Source organism: Penicillium atrosanguineum, assembly GCF_028827265.1.
Source record: "Penicillium atrosanguineum strain IBT 20685 chromosome Unknown utg000002l_segment0_segment0, whole genome shotgun sequence".
Lineage (NCBI taxonomy): Eukaryota > Fungi > Ascomycota > Eurotiomycetes > Eurotiales > Aspergillaceae > Penicillium > Penicillium atrosanguineum.
In genome coordinates this window covers 3743071-3768522 of record NW_026623134.1, presented here as the reverse complement: position 1 = coordinate 3768522, position 25452 = coordinate 3743071, and the positions used below count along the sequence as shown (strand labels likewise).

General features: G+C 51.7%; 10 protein-coding genes across 10 annotated transcripts; 5 read left to right on the top strand and 5 right to left on the bottom strand.

Annotated features, from left to right (window-relative positions):
- Window positions 1-417: 417 nt before the first annotated feature.
- Window positions 418-1513, bottom strand: N7443_003184 (PQ-loop repeat-containing protein; the record flags this gene model as incomplete). The annotated part of the gene is made up of 4 exons (XM_056883240.1): window positions 418-692; window positions 747-1020; window positions 1136-1339; window positions 1469-1513. The coding sequence occupies 4 exons, from the start codon at window positions 1511-1513 to the stop codon at window positions 418-420; spliced, it is 798 nt and encodes a 265-aa protein (XP_056745081.1).
- Window positions 1514-2793: 1280 nt separating this feature from the next.
- On the top strand, window positions 2794-4805 carry N7443_003183 (ER oxidoreductin; the record flags this gene model as incomplete). The annotated part of the gene is made up of 3 exons (XM_056883239.1): window positions 2794-2901; window positions 2972-4593; window positions 4646-4805. The coding sequence occupies 3 exons, from the start codon at window positions 2794-2796 to the stop codon at window positions 4803-4805; spliced, it is 1890 nt and encodes a 629-aa protein (XP_056745080.1).
- A 570-nt stretch (window positions 4806-5375) lies between these two features.
- On the top strand, window positions 5376-6883 carry pex13 (peroxin PEX13; the record flags this gene model as incomplete). The annotated part of the gene is made up of 3 exons (XM_056883238.1): window positions 5376-5424; window positions 5530-6057; window positions 6111-6883. 3 exons carry the CDS (start codon window positions 5376-5378, stop codon window positions 6881-6883), a joined length of 1350 nt encoding a protein of 449 aa, XP_056745079.1.
- A 1891-nt stretch (window positions 6884-8774) lies between these two features.
- Window positions 8775-10153, bottom strand: N7443_003181 (Clr5 domain-containing protein; the record flags this gene model as incomplete). Its single annotated transcript, XM_056883237.1, has 4 exons — window positions 8775-9325; window positions 9381-9512; window positions 9567-9805; window positions 9969-10153. The coding sequence occupies 4 exons, from the start codon at window positions 10151-10153 to the stop codon at window positions 8775-8777; spliced, it is 1107 nt and encodes a 368-aa protein (XP_056745078.1).
- Window positions 10154-13645: 3492 nt separating this feature from the next.
- Window positions 13646-15294, bottom strand: N7443_003180 (beclin 1; the record flags this gene model as incomplete). Its single annotated transcript, XM_056883236.1, has 2 exons — window positions 13646-15159; window positions 15210-15294. The coding sequence occupies 2 exons, from the start codon at window positions 15292-15294 to the stop codon at window positions 13646-13648; spliced, it is 1599 nt and encodes a 532-aa protein (XP_056745077.1).
- Window positions 15295-15586: 292 nt separating this feature from the next.
- Window positions 15587-17383, top strand: N7443_003179 (Myb-like DNA-binding domain protein; the record flags this gene model as incomplete). Its single annotated transcript, XM_056883235.1, has 1 exon — window positions 15587-17383. The coding sequence occupies one exon, from the start codon at window positions 15587-15589 to the stop codon at window positions 17381-17383; it is 1797 nt and encodes a 598-aa protein (XP_056745076.1).
- Window positions 17384-17477: 94 nt separating this feature from the next.
- Window positions 17478-18985, bottom strand: N7443_003178 (putative cysteine synthase; the record flags this gene model as incomplete). The annotated part of the gene is made up of 5 exons (XM_056883234.1): window positions 17478-17656; window positions 17710-18389; window positions 18445-18563; window positions 18613-18672; window positions 18725-18985. The coding sequence occupies 5 exons, from the start codon at window positions 18983-18985 to the stop codon at window positions 17478-17480; spliced, it is 1299 nt and encodes a 432-aa protein (XP_056745075.1).
- A 318-nt stretch (window positions 18986-19303) lies between these two features.
- On the top strand, window positions 19304-20887 carry N7443_003177 (class I SAM-dependent methyltransferase; the record flags this gene model as incomplete). Its single annotated transcript, XM_056883233.1, has 3 exons — window positions 19304-19598; window positions 19654-20624; window positions 20678-20887. The coding sequence occupies 3 exons, from the start codon at window positions 19304-19306 to the stop codon at window positions 20885-20887; spliced, it is 1476 nt and encodes a 491-aa protein (XP_056745074.1).
- Window positions 20888-21181: 294 nt separating this feature from the next.
- On the top strand, window positions 21182-22601 carry N7443_003176 (uncharacterized protein; the record flags this gene model as incomplete). The annotated part of the gene is made up of 3 exons (XM_056883232.1): window positions 21182-21626; window positions 21914-22070; window positions 22127-22601. The coding sequence occupies 3 exons, from the start codon at window positions 21182-21184 to the stop codon at window positions 22599-22601; spliced, it is 1077 nt and encodes a 358-aa protein (XP_056745073.1).
- Window positions 22602-23355: 754 nt separating this feature from the next.
- Window positions 23356-25410, bottom strand: N7443_003175 (tetratricopeptide repeat protein; the record flags this gene model as incomplete). Its single annotated transcript, XM_056883231.1, has 2 exons — window positions 23356-25167; window positions 25243-25410. The coding sequence occupies 2 exons, from the start codon at window positions 25408-25410 to the stop codon at window positions 23356-23358; spliced, it is 1980 nt and encodes a 659-aa protein (XP_056745072.1).
- Window positions 25411-25452: the final 42 nt, after the last annotated feature.

The window sequence follows — 25452 nt, the reverse complement described above, 5'->3', positions numbered from 1 at the left end:
GTTGAAGAACAGGATTTGGGGTTTCTTTTGTTATTCGGACGGCTTTTGCCGACCGCCTTGCTTAAGTGTTATATATGGATAAGGCGTTATGGATATGATACACTTGGTGTACTTATGGCCCGACAGGGAATTGATTCTTGATTTTACAAATTTCACTCTTCTTTTAAATTTACCACTACATGGCGTCCTGAAACCCGGTGCGACCAGCTGCATTCAGGGATTTTTCCTCCAATTCTAATACCAAAACAATAATCTAGGAAGCAATAAACATTCAACAGGCAGAGGTGGAAGAATTCCCAATATGGATTACTGCGTCTTGACACTAGGATCGGGGAATGAATCGAAAAGTGTAGGTAGTTGCCCCAGTTTCGCGATGTACTGTAACAGACTTTGCTCAATTTTGTCTATATGACTACCTCAAGAACCCAGCCACGCCCGCCTTCCAACAACCTGCGACCCCGAAGCAGTCCTAAACACAGAACTAGATGACGGCACCCGATCCAACACCATCGGCTCCGGCTCCGGCTCTGGCTCCGGCTCCATCTCTATCTCCACCTCCATCTCCCTCTTCGACCTCGCCTTAGCCCAAGGCACCAGATTGAAAATACCTCCACAAACAAAAATTCCCGTCCAAAGCCCCAACTCCGTCCCATAAATCACCACACCCAGAACATCAACCTTCGGCCCGAACACTGCACCGCGTCAGCCAACGTGACATCCCATCTCTAGAAGGAAAAGAAACTCACAAACAGATATTATCGAAAATAAATCCCCCGCGGCATCAATCCCAACAAAAAAGAAACTAATCCCCCTCACCGTGCGATGCACATAGATATCCCAATAATGCCTTAACACGCCCGCGGCGAGTAACGACGCACTCAACACAGCCATGAGAATAATCGGCCATTTGATATCGTGGGTCTTGGCTTCTTTCAATCCAAAGATGAGACCTGTTTCGATCCCTCCGAGGATGAAGAGGAGGGGGAGGACGAATGTTATGCATTTCATGATTGGGTATTTCTATGCCTTGTTAACAACTTGCATTCCGTAATTCACATCTTGCACTTCCAAAATTGCATTGAATGACTTGGAGAATGACTTGGAGAAACAGTTTAATCAACGGTATATAACATACCTTTCCATAATACAAACACTGAGCCCAAGTAGTCAGACTCAGGATAGTAAGGATCTGCGGTTGGATGCGTAAAGCGATATTGAATTCCTCGACGATGTTATATACGCCCAGGGGTACGCCGGCCGCAGCCCAGAGGAGCATCATTGATGGTTGGAGACCTTCTGTGTGGTGACGCTTGTAGTTTATAAATATTTGGGGGAGGAGCTGGATATTTAGTTTAATATGGAAATCGGGTAGATTGGTTGGGGAATTGGGATGGAATGGATACCTGGATGGACCAGCATACCTGGGTTATGTTAGTTGGTGGCTTGAGGTAATTGGTGGAGGACATACTGCGCCTAGGGTTCCGAGGACATTTTCCGCTATTGGGTTGTTCATATTCCAATGTTTGGAAGAAAGAAATGGTGAGCTTGGGGGGTTTTGGAGGTTGAGGTCATTTCGTAGATAAGATCGTTAACGTGAGCACGTGAAGTGGGCCTGTTTCCGTGTATTTTGATTGGTTCCGGGGCCGCTGTGGTGGATACCTTCCCCCAAGGCCATAAAGATGTGCTGCTATTGAGAACTTCATAGCTTCATATCAGAAGGGCCTGGTGTCAGCATACCCAGATAACAGAGGCAAATGTTTGCAGATATCCGAAAGCCTGCATACTTTCTCCGAGCTCCGCAGGTTTCTATTGGCAAAGCGTCAGCAGTGTTATTGACCACAGGCATATCCTCAGATCCCGTATTAAGAACAAGTATTTAATAAAACGCTGCCACATAATCAAATTGCTCAGTCGCATTCGTAATGGCCAACCCATCAAATATGCAAATACTTGCTCATCCGCAGGTAGCTGGAGGACTAGTCACTTGAACAACTCATACAAAGCTTTGAGAGTGTTCTGCTGACATTCATCAATCCCCGAAGTTATATATTGATCCACGTTTGTTAGGGCAAACATGATCCATTTTTGTTTAGTTTCTACTCTAGATCATTGTAAAGAATTCTCCTTTCCTTTGCCAAGGTAGAAACTTCTACCTGCTATGATCTTGCTGAAGTAGAGCACCAGGAACCTTCACGTTACACATAGTATTTTTGATAGCGGTGGCATTAACAAATTTGGCTTCCAATTTTCCGCATCTCTTAATGTAATGAAATTCAACTTCCAATGTGATCTAACGTGTTTGGTTATTTATTTTTCCACATACCCGGAATGGAGTAGGGATGACACTAAGTCAAGTAAATAACGACTCACAAACGCCGCGTGACACGCAACCGGGCTGATATTATGCAACTCATAGCTTCAAATGCAGCATCCCATCAATCGAAATCGCAAGTCGTACGACTGTAGAAACGAAAAGAGGACGCTGACCAATCAGGAATTGCCAAAGGGCATCAGCCCATGAAAGTCTTGGCGGCGATCGATCGCCGCCACCGCGTGGAAAAGGAAGGGCCAGTCTGGCTTCTTTCATAATTGACTCCCATTCTTCGTTTTTGATTTCCAACTATACATTACCGCATGTCCTGATTTCATCCACACATTGCATTTGCCCTATATCTTGCATCGCGACCCTTGGACCTTGCGACCCCAGGCCAAGACGCCACCTCGCATCTCCGGATCGTCGCGCTCTCTTCAATCCACCTTCTCTACCTCCCACACTCTTTGATGGTCGCCAAGATGCGCTCGGCAGCAGGGCTATTCTATGCGGCTGTCTTTGCCTTGATGGGCATGGCCGATGCCCAGGATCATGGCTCCAAAACAACTGACATGGCCAACAAGTGCGCTGTAAGTGAGCCGGAACTCCGGATTGCCACCGTGGCCGCGACATGACAACTAACTTTCTCGGATGTGATAGCTTGAACCTACGGCTATGGTATCGGATGCATGTGTCTCATACGGCACCGTTAATAAACTCAACGATGAGGTCTACTCCCTCCTCCAGGGCCTCACTCAAGAAACCGATTTCTTTTCCTACTACCGATTAAACCTCTTCAACAAAGAATGCCCCTTCTGGAACGACGCAAATAGCATGTGTGGAAATATCGCCTGCTCTGTGAATACTATCGAGTCCGAGGAGGATATTCCGCTTATCTGGCGAGCGGAAGAACTGAGCAAGCTCGAGGGCCCTAAGGCCCAGCACCCGCCTCGCAAAGTTCAAGCCGAGCGTCCCAAGGCGCGTCCGCTCCAGGGCAAGCTCGGTGAGGGTGTCGGCGAAAGTTGTGTGGTCGAATACGACGACGAGTGCGACGAGCGCGATTACTGTGTCCCCGAAGACGAGGGCTCAGCGGGCAAGGGTGACTATGTCAGTTTGGTGGATAACCCTGAGCGGTTCACGGGATACTCGGGTGCTGGCGCACACATGGTCTGGGATGCCATCTACCGCGAAAACTGCTTTATGAAACCTATCTCCGAGGAGCTTGATGAACAATCTCTCAACATGCCAATGGGCGGACTCCAGGCTTTCTCCGACTTCCGCGAAGTAATTCAGAAGGAGGCTCGTTTGGAAGGACTACCTTTGGATAATGAGTGCTTGGAGAAGCGTGTCTTCCACCGACTCATCAGCGGTATGCACGCTTCGATATCTACGCATCTCTGCTGGGACTATCTCAACCAGACGACGGGTCAGTGGCACCCCAACATGCAGTGCTTCAAGGAGCGTCTGTATGACCACCCAGAGCGCATCTCAAACATGTATTTCAACTACGCTCTTGTCTCGCGCGCCGTCGCCAAGCTGCGCAAGCACCTGCAGAGCTACACCTTCTGTACCAGCGACCCTGAACAGGATCTAGATACCAAGCAGCGGGTCAACCAGCTCGCCGAAATCCTCTCGCGTCCCCCTCAGATCTTCGACGAGAACCTGATGTTCCAAGATCCCACCACCCAAGGCCTGAAAGAGGATTTCCGCAATCGTTTCCGCAACGTCAGCCGACTCATGGACTGCGTGGGCTGTGATAAGTGCCGCCTCTGGGGCAAGGTGCAGGTGAATGGATACGGAACCGCACTGAAGGTCCTGTTCGAGTACGACGAGACCAAGAATGGTGAGAACCCACTCCTGCGACGCACCGAGCTGGTCGCCCTGATCAACACGCTCGGCCGTATCTCGCACAGTCTGGCAGCCGCGCGCAGCTTCCACGAAGCCATTGAAGCTGGACTAGATAGCCCAGCTCCTATTCAACTCCATCAGCTTGTGACAGAGGAGGAAGCCGAAGCGAGGGAGAGGGAGAGGGAGATGGGGAGAGCGAGAGAAAAGAAGGAACCGGGGATGTTGTTGAGACGTGATGAGTCTGGCAATGTATGGTGGGAGAAAACGAGCGCCGAATACGTCTACGGGCGTGAGAAGATGGAGAGATATCCGTGGGAGCGACCGCCGAGGACTGCCGATATGGGTTTCCTCGACGAGCTCAAGGCCGAATTCAGCGTTGTGTGGGACACGACGATGTACGTCCTGAAGTCTTGGATGGATATTCCGCGGACGCTGTAAGTTCTTCCAACCTCGTCGATTCGCGATACCTATACTAATAGTTTGCAGCCTCGAGATCTCTGTCTGGGAAGGTCAGCGTCTGTACTCATTCTGGCTCGGTTTGCCCGTCCCTCCTCGCCTCTGGAAACTCCAGGCCCCTGGAGCCGAGGCGCTCGAACGCGCTGAGAGGAAGAAGCATGAGACAAACAAACCTAAAGACGAGCTGTGATAGACCATTGCAACATTTCTTGTACATAGCGATTGTATTGGTGTTGGGCGGATTTTGGGATTCAGGAGTGGCATATTCTTATTTCTTTGCTAAGGGACATATATAGGTTGTTTCCGATTAATGCTCCTAGACACACGCATATCATCATGGACTATAATATCCGGGGTAGATTAAGTAAATGGAGTACCGGGTAAAGCAGAGATGATCGGGAAAACCTTCTGAGCACAGGCCGCGGTCGGGGAACGGCGACAGGCACTTGGTTCGCCACCGAAGAAATTTCATCACAAGGACTAAGTAGAAGCATAAGGGAGTTGAAGATCCAATCCCGAGCATCTGTGAGGACGACTTTCACTCGAGGCCGACTGGATACCGAGTCTAGCATACTTGTATAGTGGTGCAACAAGTGCAATTGTTTTCGCCTCTCGGCAAACACCGACCTCGGCTTCTCCACCTCCGGCCACATGCGTGACTTGGGACGTTTCCCTTCCCCGTCATCACTCCACCTCCACTTCTCTCCCAGTTCACTCTCATCTTCATCCGGGTCTTCATGCTAGTTTGCTGAGCCCGATTATGGCGTCGGTATCGCCGCCAAAACCTTGGGAGAGAGCAGGCGCAGTTGGTGAGTCTTCCCGGCGTGCGATCTGGGTTCCGCATACGGCACCCACCCTCGCCCCATTTCCATCTCTTTTTCCCCGGATTTTTGATTTCTAATTCATCTCAAAAGGAAACGCACTATCAACTGCTCCGACTGCTGGTACTCCAGCGGCTTCAACCGCCATGACCACGACTTCACCCGCTAACCCCGCAACCTCATCTGCTCCCGCCCTCCCGTCTCGCCCTGACACTCTCAACACCGTCGTCAACAACACCGCCTCTAACTACTCGCCCTACGGCGCCTCTCGTTTTGGATCTTCGTACGGTGGCTACGGCGGCATGGGAGGCATGGGAGGCATGGGAGGCATGAGCTCCTACTCGTCACCGTACTCCCGCTTCGGCTCGATGGGGTCGATGTACGGCGGTTATGGCGGTATGGGGGGTATGGGGGGTATGGGGGGCATGTATGGAGGAGGCATGGGAGGGATGTACGGTGGCATGCCTGGGCAGGATCCCAATGACCCGAACAGCCTGACCAACTCGTTCAGCCAGAGCACCCAGACGACGTTCCAGATGATCGAGAGTATCGTCGGTGCGTTTGGCGGGTTCGCCCAGATGCTCGAGAGCACATATATGGCGACTCACAGTTCATTCTTCGGTATGTTACCTTCTATTCTAGGACCGAGTATACTTTCTAACCCATCTCAACAGCAATGGTCTCGGTCGCAGAGCAATTCGGCAACCTGCGCAACACCCTCGGCTCAGCGCTGGGCATCTTCACCATCATTCGATGGTTCCGCACCCTCATCGCCAAACTCACCGGCCGCCCACCCCCAGCCGACGCAGCCTCTCTAACCCCCGCCTCATTCGCAGCCTTCATGGGCGGCCGCTCCGCAACCACTCTCCCCGACGGCTCTCCAGCCCCAGCCAAACCCTCCAAGAAACCTTTCTTCATGTTCCTCGTCGCGGTCTTCGGTCTCCCCTACCTAATGGGCAAACTCATCAAAGCCCTCGCCCGCTCTCAGGAGGAAGAAGCCAAGCGCCGTGCCCTCGCCGGCCCTGGCGAACAAAACGCCGCAATGGACCCCTCCAAACTCGACTTCTGTCGCGTCATCTACGACTACTCTCCCGAGACCCAGGAGAGCAACGGCATCGACCTCGCCGTGAAACAGGGCGATATCGTCGCCGTCCTATCCAAATCAGACCCCACAGGCAATGCCTCAGAGTGGTGGCGCTGTCGCGCCCGCGACGGCCGCGTCGGATACCTACCAGGCCCGTACCTGGAGACTATTCAGCGCCGACCCCAACAAGCCATTACCGGTGGAAGCGAGCCCGCGACTCGCACAAGCACAATGAAGGGCGACCCGGACCGCACTCAGAGCCTATCGGCCATCTCCAAGTCCGCTGATAAGCCGCCTGAGCTTAAGGGCAAGATGGGTGATATCTCGCCTGAGAGTTTCCAGAAGAGTACTTTCTATTCTTGATAGACCGGTTTTAAGACGGGTGCGATCTCGATTTGATGATTTGATATTTGGTGAATCGGCTAAAAGCGACACTCCTGTCCCCTCTGCTACGCAATGCTAAATTTCGAAATATTCCCCCTCGAAGCTGGTGATAATCTCCGTCTCTTCCATCCAGAGCGGTGCACGATGAACATCCTAGCTCTGTCGCTTGATAGGAGTTGGGTTTTCTTTCCTTTTCTTTCCCCCTTTCCGTCGAGGTTTCCTATTCTCTTTCTCTTCTGCTCGTCAGTATGTAACTTGGACTGGTTTTAGCGTGGGTTCCTTTCAATGTTGGTTATGTATCTAGTATTCGATATTGCAATTGCATGCATGGAAGCTCTTCCATGGACATTTTCTCAATGTTTCTCGATGCCAGGATTTTCTCGTACATGTAAGTTTAGATTGACATCTGAATTGTCGTATGGTACCGTTCCCTTTCCCTAGCACTTGACGTAAGCGAGTAAGCAGGCCATAGGCCAAGACATCCTAACCCAAGCCTTTCAGTATTATGCCTCAACATAGATGCTACATCCTGGGATACTGCATATTACTAAATTAGACCTCTCACATCTCACATTAACACCTGCATGTGTGTATCGCGTATCGGGCATCTACATATGTATGCATGCCCGTCTTGGGTCAAAGCCCCGAAGGGGCGGGGTACAGGCACTACGCAGTCCGGCTTTGAGATACCCACAAACGTAGGTACATATATGTATATGTATATGTACGTGTATGTGCACGTGTAGGTATTTAGGGGATTGTTAGAGTGTGTATAGTTTATTTTTTCGCACGCTTCACCAAAGGGATTTTCTTTTTTTTTTTTCAAGAAGATTTGGGTTTGGTTTTCTTATTTGTGGAATCACTTTCCGGTATTCGAGTAATATTACAGGATTCTGGATTGTACATTGACTCTATACTTGCAGGACTGATTATCAACGCTGCCGTTTCAATGTGGAGATGAATATAGATATAGACAGAGACATGGCGTGTGCCTTTCACTCCTTGTGAAACTTGCTGTAGGGAGATTCTCGTGATTAGGCAGACGGTGTTCGGGCATGTCTCGATGGGATGTTGTCTTCAAGGGTTGACGAGGTCTCTGGTTACCACGGAGGCATAGTTTCTTTGTTCTTGGGCGTGTCTTGTTCATGAGTTCAGTTGAATTGCGGCTTGAGCGAGGTAAGAAAGAGCCCATTTTTGTATTCCGTATTGGATATCATGGGTATGTGTATATGGGTATCGGTGGTGGTATATCTTCATTCAGTTGAGTTGAGGTCGAGGTCGAGGTCGGCCAAGCGTAGTGATGAGGGTGATTGTGAAGTGTGTTCAATGTTGTACAAACGAGCAAGAGAACAGCATAGAGCCGCGGAGGTAAGCATCCGGTATCCGAGCATCGATCGATCGTGTTAAAACTGATGAGTGATGAGATGAGGTAGGATGAGATGAGATGAGATGAGATGAGATGAGATGAGATGATTGAGCTGAAGGTTAACCACCTTAGGCAAGGTCCATCAAAGCTTCCACTTCCACTTCCAGCCAAGGAAGAGTCTACCTACACAGAATCTCAGTGCAAAAGGAGTTAATATAAACAACGAAGATCAATCACAATCACACCCCGACCCTCTAATCAGTACCAGTCCATTCCCCACACCAGCTCAAAAGAAGAAGAAAAAACGCCCCTAACTATGAATTTTCGATCTCCCTGTCTGATGCGTACGCAAAAAGAAGAACACGCTCGGGAGAGAGGAAGAAACGCTCCAAGGAAATATGAAAGACGAAGACGAAGACGAAAGATGAAACAAAAAAGAAGAAGGGGAGAAACAAGAAGGGCCATGTACACATCCACAAAAGAAATCATGAAAATCAGCATAAATCACATCCCCAACCCCTCATGGTGAGGAATCTCCTGATTAGGGTCCGCCTCACGCGCCCACTTGGACATAGTCCTATCGAGCGTATACTGCAGGCCCTCCAGTCTTGTCTGGAAGGTATCGAGTCGATTCCAATCATCCGAGTGCGTGACGACTTCGCCTGGAGCATCGACGTCGTGGTCATGGTTTGCATGGCTGTGATGAGAGTGCACATGGTGAGGTTGCGCATGGACTGGCCCTGGAGAAACGATGGGGTGGACTGCATGCGAGACTGGGGGGAGACCTGTGACTGAGTGGGAGCCTGTTACGGAGTCTGGGATGTGGGGATAAGGTCGGCGTTGAGGGTTTGGGTTTGGGTTTGGGTTTGGGGTTGAGTGGGCGTGGTGCTGGTGGTGCTGGTGCTGGTGGTGCTGTTGGTGAGGGTGCTGAGAGTGCTGAGAGTGCCGAGAGTGCTGAGGGTGAGGGTGGTGAGATGGGTTTGAGTGAAGGTCGATTGAGTAGGGGGAGTCGTCGTCGATGACAAGGTCCGGAAGAGTGTGGATTTGGGTTGGGTCTGCGGTTTTGTTAATGTAAATTGAAGATGCGAGTTGATAAAAGGTTGGACGCACCGAAATTCATCTGATAATTAGAATTAGGTGTCTCGCGCGTTGGAGACTGCACGTCTGGTGGGGAACCTGGCGTGACTACTGATGCTTCTTCTGCTGGTTCTGGGGTGTAGCAGGTCATGTCGGAGGGAGTTGCTATAGCTAGTTGCGTTAGATATGATGTGAGCGATTAGGTCGGGGATGACGAACGCGGCTCGGGGCTTTGTAATTCAGCATCTTTATCTCGTTTTGAACTCCAGGAGGATCCGTAGCGACGGACAAATCGGGCGATGCGCTTCTGGTCGACTTCCTGGCCGCTACGGCGGAAGGCTGTCTGTTTGCCACGGGCGGCACGCTTCTTCTGCTTGCGAATCATGATATGGACTTCTTCTGCCTTGATGTTTTTTCGAACATGCCAGGCAGCCAGGCGGTCTTTGTATTGTTTTTCTCTGGATTATGGGTTAGAGACGATATCTTAAGGCAGCTGAAGCTGAGGATCAAGATGGAGATGACGAAGTAATGTGAATGAGATTGAGGGGTTATGAGGATAGTTATAGAGGGCAGGCAAAGTATAAAAAAAAAAAACGGAACCCAAGAAAAAGGAGGCTTTACGAAGCGAAGAACTTATAGTCCCTTTCCATGATACGTTTCACATCGCGTAACTTCAGCTGGTCGGTGCGGTAGAGCTGTTCGATGATATCGCGGTACTCGTGCCAATCATCGGATCGGCGGGGCCGGAAGACGTTGGACGGTGTCACCGGTGATTGAGGCGAGAGGATGGGAGAAAAGGGATCCATCATGGAACAAAATGTGATGGAGCAGATTGGGAAGAGAGTAGGTTATGAGGCCAGAAAAGAATGCGATCACCAGGCAACTTCATCCTCCAGGGCCGGGGGCCAAGGAATCTCTCGACTACTCTTTGCGGCGAGCTGCGCGCGCGGACGCACGACCCCCTGCTTCCCCGGCCAAATCAGCGGTGCCGTTGGTGCATGGCGTGGGCTCCATCGGCGTGCAGCTCTTGTCAGTGCCATGATCGTCAACGGTGACGGTCCACGCCATCAACAGTGGTAGGAGAAGATCTCCGGGGTCGGGATTTGAAATCAGGAGAAAGTACGGAAGGTATCCTATACTTCTAGCCTAGTAGGAAAAAAGCCCAATCAAATCAGCAAATTAGCAAATTAGCAAATAATCCAATAATCAAAATTGCCAGAATAAGATAAAACAGACAAAAAGATAATAATTAAAAAAAAAAAAAGAAAATACCAGGGTGGAGCTGAAATCGCGTACTTTTGCTCGGGGCTACTGTACAGCCTAACCGAACTATTACATGCAGTGCACTGGCCGCAAACTGGATGCATTTTCCGCTGCCTTCGTATTCCGATGAATCTTTGCACTCGCGATGCTGTCATTGGTGTTTCGCATTAGTTAATGTGATCACCGAATGAGCCCTATACTTCCATACTCTGACTCGACAATACTGTACTCGGTACAGTCCTCCCAGTCCTCCCAGTACTCACCTTGGGTACTCAGTACCTAGGATCCCATCGGGAGCGGCCCGAAACTTCCCTGACAGTGCCCCAACACTAAATCGCCCGACTAGACGGTTCACTAAGCCACCCTTACCATACAAAGAAATTAATACAGCTCTTTGTTTTGTTTTCTATTTTCTATCTCTTGCCTGTTTCAGGTCAACCTCGTGTCTTTCCTATTTTGGTTATTAGCCTATGGACCCCCCCCCCCCCCATCCCAGTCTATTAAATTCTCGCATCAACAGAAAAAGAAAATACAAAAGTCACGCAAGGGTGCACGCCGTTGGAACATGCCTCGCCGTTGAGAGACAAGTGTCATCGGCCAGAATGTGGACAGAAATGGCCGATCAAGGGAGGCCACACAGGTCACGATTCCCCACGCGCACATTCTTCGCGCTCGGGGACTGTTCGTGTTCTGTTTCTAATCGTGTCATTCGGGGACCTCTTTCCGGCCGAAACTCAGACCTCTCGTGGGTCCGGAGTCCTTTACGGTGTACGGTCACGCCGTTTCGAGGGGGGCGATCTGGGGCAAGGCTCGTACCGTTGTACCGAGTACCGTTGTACGAGATGAGAGGCTAACTGCCCTACGCCTAGAACAACGAAAGAACGCACGGATAGCGCGGTGTCAGGTGGCAGGGCATCGATGGCTGCAGTGATCGACCCCGGGGAGAGATTCCCTAGTCTCCCGAGATGAGTCCAGAAAGGTACGGGACTTTGAACAAGGTACTGGGCAGAGTGGCGAGTGAGGCAAGAAGAAAAAGGTACTTCGGGCAGCGGTACTCTGTCTAGCTCTCTCCTTTTCCCCCTATGTAACTAGCTCCGGAGGCTACTCGAACGGGAATCGATCTGAGCGTTCACCAAATGCGGGGCCGTTCAAGGTTCGAGCTTCCCGTTCCCACCTGCCTTTCTGTCAATCCTTCCCGACTTGCCTTGGCTAAGGAGAAAGCGAAAAGGGAAAAGGACCAATATCACGAGGCCCACAGGTTACGGAGAGATCAGCCGCGTCCCACGGACCACCGTTCACCGGCTCGGATCGCATGCAGGTACTAGGATGTAGCGCGCAGACCGAGTCGATGAGCAGCGTATTGCATGGGATCATACCTCCTTGAATGGCTCTATTGGAAATGGAACGGGACCCGTCCACGAGCGCGCGCTGCGTGGATCCGTTGACAGGAAGCAATAAAAAAAAAAAAAAAAACAAGGCCAGCGAGACGTGCGGGACCCGTGGCTGTGACGTGGATGTGGCCTATACGCGCTAAACTCGATTAGAGGAGGACCGTTCTGATATCACCACATGAAGGTATTTGAGTACTTGAATGAACGGCATCTTCTTTGGGTATCGCGCCCCACTCGATGGAGTATACAATCAAGGTATGAAACATCAACGGGCCGATCCCCGTCTTTCTATGTCCTTCATCCTTCACCCCCCCCCCCCCTCCTTTCGGTTGACCTGACTCCTCCCTCCTTCAAATGTTCCTGGCTGCCTGCGGACTGCGATAATCGCGGCTTTGTCGACCCTGCAATCCTTGCAAGCATGAATGTATGCTGCAAGGGTGAGTTGCGCAAGCGTACCGGTGTGCTGGGAACATGGCGTTGACTCCTGTGAATGAAGACAGGAATGACCCCTTTCTACCCTGAGCAGCTGGAGTGGCGTGCGCTCTTAAATGTGAAACAAATGTTCAAAATGTTATCAGTAATTTAGTGACTGTATTGAAGAAAAGAAGAAGAAGAAAAACCAAAGAATCCAAATCCTGAGGCATTAAACTTGAGCCTTGGCTGATTTCTGCAATCAGCCCCGTACAGTAGGAATGTCATTCCTGATCTGCCTGCTTTCCAAGGGTTTTTGATCCATGATTGGATATCAGCCAAAGTAGGGTTCAGCATCGGGCCCGAGCTTGGGCTCGATGACTTGCGTTTTCTGCACGAGCCAGTGTTCCATATTTAATTATAGCATGGCGGGAATCACCCTCTATTCTAGCGTGTTCATTGGGGAACTAAGTTCCAAGCTCTTGCTCGTTTCGGAAAGGGGAAGTGCAACAGTGCACGCCGAAGTCTACTGCTGGATTGGGCTGAAGGATCCTGGATACGTCTCTTTCAATATTCTTACCGTGGCCTTGGGCACGGGTCGGGTTCCAGGCTATCTCAGCCACATTGATCTCGGTTATCGATATTCGAGGCGGACTGTGGCGGCAATTCAGATGCCTAGGAACGCATGTCATCGCTTCACGTCGCTTCACATCGCTTTATATTGATGGATCGATACCGACCATTCTCTCTTTGGCAGGAGTCTTCCCTCCTTACTCCTTACTCCTAACCCCACCGGGTTGTGATCTGACCGTCGCTTACTTTGGCCATCTTTGCCCATGTGGTCTTACTCGGCTAAGTTTTACTACTATTTCTACTCATGTCAGATGTAAGCGATGGTGGCAGTGGCGTGGAAACCTAAAAACCGCGTGGCCGCCTTCCGCGCCGAAGCCCCGTTTCCCAATCGCCACCGGAACCGCCGAGTAGGTTTCTCGGGGGTGGAGGCGTTATAGATAGATGATAAGTCAGAGTAATAGGTAGCCTCCGGGCTTGTATGGATTCGTTCTAGTATCAACTTGGAATATGCAGGTTTCATCTAGTGGGGGTGGTACATCGGGGTATAGTTCATCGAGTCATCGCTAAAGAAAAAAAAGGGTTCCCAAGGAACAGCTTGCGCCTCGTACAGAAGTTTTCCAGAACTAAGGAAGGTCATCGCATGATCATTATAGCCCTTTTTCAGAGTCCTTTCTTGACAGGACCGGGAGCCGCGTGACGGGTCTGGGTTTGGTCAGCGGCATTGACTGCAGCTGCAGCTACAGCAGCGGAGTTGCTGGATCCAGCACCGGCGACGTTACTAGCGTGCGCCAGAAGGAATTTACAGCAAGTCAGAGTATACTTGCAGGCCCTTGTCCACGTCTCGTCGTTTTGATTGAAGCCAAGCTTGATGCTGGCATCGCCGATGCGATCCCGTCTGATCTCATAGGGCAATCGCAAACCCGGCGCTACTGCGCCGGTCTGGCCTCGACGCGGTGACGACACGGGCGCAGGGGTTGTTTCAACGAACTGTCCCAGCTGGCGCAGACATTCGAGAAACGCCACCATGCCTGCGTCAAAGCGGCGATGGAGCCAGGGGAAGTTCAGCGGAAGGTCTCCGGACGAGAACAAGTCTAAGGGTGTCGTCTTAGGTGAGCCCCGCTCGTTGATAGCGGAGCCGGCTGGCTGCTGCGGGTACTCAATCTTGTCCACCCGCGAGGTAGACCCTAGTGGCCGCAGCCGATATCCCTGAAACTGAAAGCCTAGGCGCTCTGCAATCGTGGCCAGGAGCAGACATGTCTGGCCCCATGCAGCGTTGATCTCGGGCCACTCGACCGAGGGGTTGGCGAGCCGGCCCAGCCGCAGCCCATTGATCGTACCAAAATATCCATCGTGACCAATGCAAAACGCGTCATTGTAGACATTCGTCCTTTGCAGCCGCTCCAGCTGCTGGGAGTCGTGGTCGTAGCGCATGTTTAGCGCATCCCGCTCGGTTTGAAACTCTGCTAGTGTCAAAGAGAAACCATTTCTGGCTCGCCAAAAGGTATCTTCGTCCGTGTCGAGCTGTTGGGACTCGTCTTCTAATTTGGCAATCTCGGCATCCAGCGTGGCCTTTTCGCGCTCCAGCGTTTCAAGTTCTGCAAATGCTGCTTCCTCTGCTTTCAGGGCCTCTTTGAGGGATTTTTCAGCTGCCTCTACCTCTTCCGCAGTTGGGACTGATGCATTCAAGTTCCGCAGAAACGTGATATAAGCATCGCGCTCCTTCGTCGCCCCCGTCAGTCGTTTCTGTAGTTCCTGTACCAGCATATCCGTACATTCCACACATATAGGGTGGTCTATATCCGAGCGCGCAGAGACAATCTCAAACAGCCGGGTCGTCTTTTCGATTTGGCTGGCATATGCGCTATCCTCCTGACCGAGGTCCTGGTTCTGGCCGATACTTTGTCGCTTGGGTCGAGAGGGCAAAGAAGTGTCCGCAGCTGGAGGCATAATTTGTGAGTCCGTCAACACCACAAAGGACATATTTCCACTGTCGCCTCGAGGCAGACCCGGCGGGTGCGACTGGCCCGACCGCGGGGCGGGTATGGACCTTCTGTAGACCGCCGACGTAGCATTTCGAGAGGTTTTATCGTATAATTCTTTTCGCTCTGAAGGATATGAAGCTCGGGTGGAGGAGGATACAGCGCCAGGTTCGGAGACGGTCTTGCCCGTGGAGTCTGAAGCGGTCAGAATTCACATGTAGCTCTGGGATCAAAGATAAGCTTACTGACGAGTACCTCAAACGCAGCTGGGTTCAGCGACTCCAGCGAGCCGTCCGTCTTCAACGGCGTTCGACATTTTTGGCAGTACATGGTGTGCGATCAGTTCATTGTGGAGATGTCGGGATGTTCAAGATGTGGGGAGTCGAAGTTGGAGGTTGGAGCTTCGGGAACGTCACGCCGTTTGTTTTTGAACTCCTACGTTACTCTGCGCCAAACCACGCGCCCGCTCTTTTTGCTCGGTTTTGTGCTTCCTTTCCATGAATGGATTCTACGAAATCGTCGCTTTCATTATCGAATCCTCGTCATGCGACATTAGGCGCGTTTTACTGCTTGCGTTTTGCGTCTAATCCTCGCGACACCTTCCGCGAATTGTGAGCCCAACATGGACACTAATACGGAGGGCTTCACTATCCACACGATGAAGAGACCTGCGAAGCGCCCGCGGCTGTCGATCGACTCTGACTCCGTGGAGGATATACCGGAAGAATGGGACCTCCAGACCGCACGCGCGCAGAATGACAACAAGTTGAAGGCGATCTTCGAGGGCATCTTCTCGAAATACGGAAAGGACTTTACGGAAGTCGGGGACGAGATTGATCTTCAGACTGGGAAAATTGTAGTCGACAATGGACATCTACTCGGTCTGCAGGAGACCGAACCCCGAAATGAAGGACAGCCATGGCTCGACGAGAATGAGGACGGTGATTCAGATAACGGAGAAGATCCAGAAGAGGAAACAGTCGAATCTCACGAGCCGCCTTTACCAAGCCACGAAGATGACAATATCGAAGGAGAAGTCGACCCTGATAGCAACGACTCATTACTGGGTGCAGCACTGGCCTTCAATAACGATCGAAGGTCAGAAGGTTCCAAACGAGCCACTGGGAAGCAAGTCGAAGACCCAGGCCCTGAAGACCCCCTTTGGCAAACCCCTGATCTGCCGAGATCCGTCGCGACACCTACGGCCGAAGGCCGGGCTAAGGTAGTTACGCCAAAACACCCCACCTTCATCCGAGAGCCATCTCCGCCTGGATCGGGATCATTATGGACAGTTCCGCGACGCGGTCGACCGCCGGGTCGGCCACGCACTGAAGGGAAGCCCAAAGCGTCGCCGAGTAAAGTCCGCGCCCGGGCGAAACCTACATATCATTCAAGCCCTGTGGCGCAGGCGCATGACTGGTCTTTTTCTCAAATTCCCGACGGCGACGAATCAGACGATCCGCTCCAGGAGTATCAGCCCTCTCCTACGCCGTCTAGAATGACGAGCGTCCGGGGAAAGCGGATACAGGGTCCTGCTTTTACTCTAAACCGATATTTGGAATCAAATCCAAATCCGAAGCAGGGGGCCGTTCCCCGGGCCCAATCGGCTACGCCGACCAGTTCTGATGACGATGCTGACAATGACACCTCGGAACGAGATCCACATGGCAATGGCCATGTGGCATTTGGTACTTCTTTACAAGGTCATTCTTCTTCACGGCCGATGTCCGACTCCAAGCCACCATCGTTTCTGGTGCCCCGGTATAAGGTACCACGATCATCGCATAGAATTATAACGCCCGATGAAGCGCGGATGATAATCCGCTTGCGACATGTCGAGAAGATGGATATGAGAGAGATTCATAGTCTACTACCTAATTACAAGATCACACAGGCCTATGCTTGGGATTACAACCACTGGACTGAAGCTCGGCTAGATCCTCCGCAGCTCTCGGCTCCGTGGACCAACGAGGAAATGGTCATTTTGGAGAAGCTCAAGGACACGGATGGTCTTTCATGGGCTGGAATGAAAGCCGAGCTGCCCGGTCGCTCCCGCAAAGAGATCGAGTATGAGTTGATCCGTCTCTGGGTGGGCGAGGAGGTATGGAACGAGAAAGAGTGGGATCGGGATGCAAAGGGGGAAGATGTGCCTGAACAGCCGTCCAACCCCAATAAACGAAAAAGGCCGCTGGACATCGGGACTTCTGAGGTTGATCCAGAACATGATGGTGATACAGCTTCGTGTGGCTTCAAGATGCTCAGCGAGGATGATTCTGATTCCGATTTTGATGAAAATTCCGACTCCGATTCAGTCAAAAGCGAAGCCTTTTCATTTTCGAAGTTGTCCAAGATAGACCTCGAGCCAGCTCATAGCCCAAAGCTCCAGGACGTCGGGCAGAGGCAAAGCCTCGCCGCCTGAGTGTCTCAAGGTGGGAATCCGATGAGCCTGTAGAGCCTTAAGCACTCCCGTTCGAATGAATCCAATCTACCATATATCATACCTCTGCACAAATCTACTGAAAGTCCTCATCACAAGCATTGAGAACATCCTCGAGCTTCGTATCAACCGCACCACCCACATCACCCGCCTTAGCCCAGAACCGCGACAGATGCCTTGACCCAGAATCAGACAACACTGTCACAATTCTATGTCCAGGCCCCATCTTCATTGCCGTCTTGACCGCAGCAAAACCTAGACTCGTCAGTAATGTTCACTGAACTCAAACAGCGCAAGATCAAACTCACAGTTAACAGCACTGCTACTCCCCAAGAAAATTCCATCCTTCTCAACCAACCACCTCGCCATCGCCAACGCCTGGGCATCCGTCACCCTCACGGCATCATCAACAAGCTCCTTCCCAGCCTCGAAGTTCGCAGTCACACGATTAATCCCAATACCTTCAACAATGGTATCAACCTGACGCCTCCGCCTCGTCCCCTCCCTCTCTTTCAGATCGAACATCACTCCATAACGAACCCGATTATACAACCCACTCCCCTGTGGATCCGCAAGCACGATCGTGATATTCGGCAACAAGGGCTTTAAATACCTCGCCACACCAGAGATAGTCCCGCCCGTACCAGCACCAGCAATGAAGGCATCCATCTTCCCCTCACACTGAGCAAAGATTTCCGGACCTGTGCCCTGGTAATGAGCGCGCCAATTAGCATCGTTCTCGAATTGGTCGGCGAAGAATCCCCGGCCGCGGATCATGCGGTCTAGAGTCTCTTGTTCGGGCTGATCGCCCTCTTCGGCTGTTAGGTTGACGGTTTTTGATGAGGCCGTGTGCGCTTGTGCTAGTGCCCGTGCGCGATTCACGAAGTTGTCTTTCTCGACGATTGGTGCCGGTGGCACGCGGTCGACTATCGCGCCGAGCTTGAGAAGGAGGTTCGACTTTTCAATTGCCTGGTCTGAGGGCAGGCAGCTAAGTTTGGATAAGTATGGAGTTCAAAATGAAAAAGAGGGTATTCGATGCTTACATGTGTGCTAGGTAGCCTTTTGCGCGTGCGAGTGTTGCGAGTGAAATACCGGTTGATCCAGACGTGCCTTCGTAGATGGTATCGCCTGAATAGGGCGTTAGGATATCGTGTTCTTCGGCCTGGTATTGTCAGCTTTTGCTGTATAGCTCGAGATAGGTTCAAATATACCATTTCAATCATGCTAAGTGCTACTCGGTCTTTTGAGCTTTGCCCTGCGCCGTTCAGAAACTGTAATATGGTCATTAGATCGTTGTCTTCTAGCCAAGGTGGGGTTGCATACTTCGGCCTTGCCTAGAATCTCACAACCCGTTGCATCTGATAAGGACTTGATTCGGAATAATGGAGTGTTTCCGATACATCCTTCAATACCTTGCACGATTGCTGGAGGTCCTGGCCGCGCCCTGAGTGCATCTGAAGCTGTTTCTTGGGAGGGCGGTTTTTCTTGACTGTGCTGAGATGACAACACTTCTTTGCATACTAAAGCTAGACCGACGCCTGCAATGAACGCAGTTCCGATATAGATTGCCGATTGGTCAGGCATTGCACGCCAGTTGTCGCTCCTTCACCTTTTTTTCTCAATTGAAGGTCGATGGAACGTTCATCGAGAAACGATATGACGCTCGGACTACCTTCTTGATCTTGCAGTCGGGTTCGATACTGCGAGTAGAATTGACATAAGCTTATGAGCTTGTCATTGAGCTATCAATTGGAAGGTATTATAACAGTGGAATGCGAGTGAGATGCAAAGTAGAGTTGAATCCAGAAAGATACGATCCGCCTCAGGCACGTGCCCCCTGCCTGAGGCCAAGCTTCACCCGTCATCCGCGAACTTCGTGTCTCCGACTTCTGTTCAAGCACCATGGATTCGCCCATGCTCAACCAGCTGTTTCGGCAGCTTTTCCGGCATCCGGCATGTCAGAGCTTTCGCCGACCTCCAGCCTCGTTGTCTCGACAGACCCGTACGTTCCTAACCCGGCGCACGCCCGGCAAGCGCAAGCCGCAAGATGATGCGATGCTCTGGACAAAACGAGGCGACTACCCAAAGAACATTGAGGAGGAATACAAGCTTTATCCCACAGTCACTGCGAAAGAACTGCGTAATCGGCGCGAACGACCGCGGCAGGTGAAAATGTTGACGCGCGAGTTCGTCGATGGTGAGCTACAGAACACAGCTTGACGAGAGCACTTAACCTGACATTGTCTCCGCAGACAGCCTCTACAACCCGCATTATGGCTACTTCTCCAAGCACGCGACTATTTTTAGCCCCGGCGAGCCATTCGACTTCAACAACATCGAAGACGGCCCCGCGTTCCACCGCCTCTTGGGCCAGCGCTACACGGAGTTCGAAGACCTGCTGGACGAAGTCAAGCCTGATGTTGCGCGTCAGCTATGGCATACGCCGACGGAACTCTTCCGACCGTATTATGGCGAGACGATCGCGCGGTACCTGGTGTCGAATTATAAGCTCACGTTGTACCCTTATCACGACCTAATTATCTACGAAATGGGCGCTGGTAACGGAACGATGATGTTGAATATTCTGGACTTTATCCGGGATACCGATTACGAGGTGTACCAGCGAACTAAGTTCAAGATCATTGAGATTTCACCTGCGTTGGCGGATCTGCAGATGAAGAACTTGATGGATACGCTCAATTTCAAGGGTCATCGGGATCGTGTTGAGATTGTCAATCGCTCTATCTTCGACTGGGACACATACGTGCACTCGCCTTGTTTCTTCTTGGCGTTGGAGGTGTTTGATAATTTCAGTCATGATACTATCCGCTACGACTCCAAGACCGAGCTTCCTCAGCAGGGTGGAGTCTTGATTGATGCGGATGGCGAGTTCCATGAGTTTTACAACACTAGGCTTGACCCTGTTGCGGCTCGCTTCTTGCGCGTGCGTCAAGCTGCTGCGCGTCGCCCGTATCCCAGCCCTCTTGGTCCGCGTGTCCTCCGTGGCCTTCGCTCCGCTCCGCCATTCGGCAGTAGTCACTCTCTTCCTGAGTACATTCCTACTCGACTGATGCAGTTCTTTGATGTGTTGAATCAATACTTCCCTGCTCACCGTCTGGTATCCAGTGACTTTAGTTCTTTGCCAGATGCGGTGCCTGGGTTGAATGCACCGGTCGTCCAGACTCGGTACCAACGGCAAACAGTGCCGGTGTCTACTCCATTTGTAAGTTTTTCCACTCAGGAATACTTTTGTGCTTGGCTAATCATGTCCAACAGGTCCACCAAGGATACTTTGATATCTTTTTCCCCACGGACTTCAACGTCGTTGAGGATGTCTACCGCGCAGTGACCGGCAAACTGACCCAGGTCACAAGCCACGAGGACTTTGTGAATCGCTGGGCGTACATTGAAGACACCGAGACGCGGAATGGGGAGAATCCGCTGTTGAGCTGGTACAAGAACGCCAGCATGTTGATGACCGTGTAGATATGTATCCCATGGCAATGGAATGGCTGGAATTTAATGTATATTATTCGAATTGAACGAATATGGCATCTACCATTGTGATTCAGGCGGAACGGAGGAACCGCTAATCTCGGCAACCCCTCACGCATCCTGGTTCCCTCGGATGTCACTGTAGATAAGAGGGGTGAGAATAAATACAGCTTCCATTCCCCTGGAAGTTTCCTGGAATCTTCATCTTGAAATACCTCTGTAACACCCCATCTGCCCATCTTATCTGATCTAAGCCCATCTGATAACCCAAAGCCAACCTTGACAATGGCCATCGCCACTCCCCAATGGAAACCCCAAGTCCTTCAAAAACGTCGAACCCAACACGATCTAATTCCATCTTCCTGGCACCTTTCAGAAACCGCCCTCACCACTGCACCCCTATCAAGCATAGAAACTATTCGCACCAGCAACATCCTCACCAAGGACGAGTTAGCATGGACTGAAACAACCGATATCCGGCACTTAGTCACCCTCATCGCAACACGCCAGGTCACAAGCGAGCAACTTACTACTGCATTTTGCAAACGGGCAGCTGTTGCGCAACAACTCACTAAATGTCTTACTGAAATCATTTTTGATAAAGCGTTGGCCAGAGCGAAGCAGCTTGATGAGCATCTTGCTAGAACAGGGGCTGTGGTTGGACCGTTGCATGGGGTGCCGGTTTCGGTTAAGGACCGATTTGATGTTGAGGGGGTCGATACTACTGTTGGTATGTATACCTTCTCGTTATGTCTTAGGTTACGTGGCTGCTAATGTTGGTGGTGTCAGGTTGGGTCGGTCTTGTTAATAAACCGGCTACTTCGTCCAGCTCTGTTGTCCAATTACTTGAGTCAATGGGTGCGATTATTTACGTGAAGACTAATGTGCCACAGTCATTGATGGTGATTTCTTTCTTTAGATATCTTTGTGCCTTTTGTTAACTTTATTAGATGTCGGACTCATATAACCACGTCTTCGGTCAATCCGTCAATGCGTTCAATAGTGCCCTCATTTCAGGTGGTAGCTCTGGAGGCGAAGGGGCCCTCGTTGGCTCTGGAGGTAGCATCCTCGGTATTGGCACAGATATCGGGGGTTCGATCCGTGTTCCCTCGGGTCTACAGGGTTTATACTCGATTTCCCCGACGACGGGGCGAGTTCCATGGGATTGTTCCTTGTAGGACATCACCCCTTATCACATCTATACTCTCATTTCATACTAAATTCCTACAGTCTACACCAACACTACCTCGTCCCACCGGTAGCAGGCCCTATGGCAAGTTCCCTTGCAACAGCAGAATACTTCATGGAAAGACTACTAGCCTCAGCCCCATGGAATGTCGACCCTCACGCAACTCCTATTCCATGGAGAACAGAGCTGGCAACTCCGCCGACAGACCGTAAGCTTCGCCTGGGAGTTGTCTTCGACGATGGAATTGTCAAGCCTCAGCCTCCAGTTGCACGGGCAATGCGTGAGACTGTGCAGGCTTTGAGAGCAGCGGGACATGAAGTAATCGAATGGGATACCTCGCTGCATGTCCCGGCAACGGAGATGTGGAATAAGGCAATCCTTGGAGACGGCGGATCTCACTGTCGCAAGTTGTGCGAGATCATTGACGAGCCGCTTATTGAAGGCATGGTGGTTGGAACAGAGAAAGATATGTTGTCGCTCGATGAGCGAGAGAAAGTAAGGACAACCACCATCTAAGCGTCCGAACTATACCCTAACAAAAAATTTACTTAATAGCTTGAAGAAGAAAAATATCTTCTTCAAACCACCTTCCTGAAGCAATGGCTCGACTCCAACATCGACGCCCTACTCATGCCCATCATACCCTGGGTAGGTTATACGCCCAAAACATGGGTGAAAAGTAACCAGTGGCTCGGATACACTGCGATGTGGAATCTCCTCAACTATGCTGCTGTTACAGTGCCGATAGGTAAAGCGGATCTAGAGCGTGATAGTGTTGGAAACGGGCTTGATCCCGCATGGGAGGAACATGAGCCGAGGAACGAGAGTGATGAGTTTAATTATGCGCAGTGTGAGTTTTTCCTGACACTTCAGAGACGATGGTGTGTGAGATGAGGCTGACTTGATATAGATGATATTGAGCTTGTGCATGGGATGCCGATTGGGCTGCAGATTGTCGGTGGGCGGTTCGGAGAGGAGAAGGCCGTTGCTGTTGGGAAAATTGTTGATGGACTGATGAATCCAACTCCGTTTCATCCTATGGTCTAGTTCTACGACTACAATGGATGAAGAGGTAGTTAGATTGGTAATAACCTTAGTTTAGAGAGAGGAGTCAGTCATGAGATATCTAGTTCGAGATCCAAAGCTCGACTCGTGAAAGATCCCACCAAAAACGTAAAAACCCAAAAAATGCAGCCAGACCCTGCCGGCATCAATCCAAGAAAAATAAAGATAGACATGAATGAAGATACAGTTCCATCGGGGAATATAACTAGAACTCAAATTCCTTGCGGAAAATATTCACATCCATACCGGACACCACCTGGTCTGCCAGATCACGTCTTCCCATCTGGCTGAAAACCCGGCGCAGCGTGTCGTACAGATTCGTGCTCTGGTTCTGGCTGATGTGCAGCATCCGCTCGAGACGCTCGTCGTCCAGGCCGTCGGGGTGGATGCCGCCGCTGCCAATGATCTCCTTGGCGCGCTCGCGGCCTTCTTCCTCGACGACGCGGTGCATGGACAATGCGCCGAGGAGGTGCTGTGCGGCTTCGGGGTAGCAGCCGATGTTGATACAGGAGACGCCAAGATTGTAACGGGCGCGCACGAAGTTGGGGTTGATGGTGAGGGCTTGCTCGTAGGCTTCGATTGCTTCCTCGGAGCGGCCTGAGTTGGCGAGTGTGGCGCCAAGGCGGTTCCAGAGGAGATGCAGTTGTTCCTGTTGATTGGTTGAGCCAGATTCAGTGGATGCTAATGCGGCGGAGAAGCAGTCGACGGCCTTTTCGTATTCCTCGGCGCAGTAGAAGAGGACGCCCAGGCCGACTTGCACGTCGGGGTCCATCTGGGCGCCGGAGGGGGAGAGCTGGGCAGCGTGAATGAAGAGTTCAGTCACGCGGTCGTGCAAGAGCTGGCGGTCTGTGAAGCCCAAGTCGGCATCACCGGAGATTTCGTTCGGGTTAATGATTGATGGATACTTGTTCGACAGCCAGCGTTCCAGAGTGCGATAGGCAGTCGAGTCGTAGCCCTCGTTGGTATATGAGACAGCCAGACCCATCAATGCGTCCAGGTTCCCAGGTTCGATCTTGAGCGCCTGCTCCAGAGCCCGGATGGCGGGTAACTCCTTCTCGTTCTGCGCCTGCGCAGAACCCAGCATGGTCCAGGCCTGCACATGCTGCGGGTCCTTCTGGACAGCAGCCTCGAAAGCCAAAGCCGCCAGCGACAGGTTACCACCCTCACGCATGATCTTCACACCCTCCTCGAATGGGTTATTGACGGACTGGTAAACATTGTCCTCCTCGAACATGTAGTCGCCAAGCTGGGGATCGCGGAACCGAGTGTTAAGACTGTCGAAACCCTCCCAGTCACCCAAATCACCCACATGCACACTATCGGTTACCTCGAAATCACCTTCTTCCTCAACAAGTTTTCTGCTCGACGCAGTCTCAGCTTGGGCCCGTTCCCATACGGACTCAAAGGCATCATCGGAAATGGGCACTGACCTGTCGAGCTCATTCAACTCCGCCTCCATGGCCGCGTTGGCCTCCTCATCCGTCCGCGTCTCATTACCGGCCGTCTCCATCTCCGCAAACTGCGCCTCCCAGTTCTCATCATCCAACTCCACCATCCGACCCTTGCCCTTATCCTGCGTCTGCCCCTCCATTGGCTGCTGCATCCCCGGACTCTGCATGCCCATAGGCCGCATCATTCCCATGCCACCCATGCCCCCCATGTAACCACCACCCATCCCCATCGGCCTCTGGTACCCCGCCATCAAAGGCGGAGTGGCCGAGGTCTGCGGGCTAGATGTCTGCGGCATACCCATCCTGTTCTGCTGCTGGAAGCGGGAAAACTCCGCAGGTGTAAACCCAGATCCGTTATTCATCATCCCTTGCTGTGCACCGGGGAAGGCAGCCTCCATGCGCGCCTGCTCGCCGCCGTCAAACTCCGCGGCCCAGCCTGGCGACCCCGTGCGAGGCGGAGCGGTCTGGAAGTTCTCTAACTCGCGGCGCATATGCTCCATAGCGAAAGGTTGCGGCGAAGGCCCGTTCATTTGCTGTCCTTGTTGCTGCATGAAATCGTCCATCATCTGCGTTTTCCGTTAGTCTCGGCCAATGGTACAGTTGGACCTCGGAGAACGTATAGAGGAGGTCTCCCAACTCACCTGGTCTTGTCCGCCCATCATACCCCGCGTCCGCATGCCTTCTTGCATTCCCGGGCCACGGCCAACAAGCCGGTCTCGTTGGAGCGACTTGTCATCTTGGACGTGCTTAGTGAATTGTGTGAGAGGGTTTCCCGCCGTGGAGCATTCTGCGCCACCGAGGAATGACATGGTAAATTGTGTAGTGTGTTGGGGGTTTGAAAGATGTAAGGT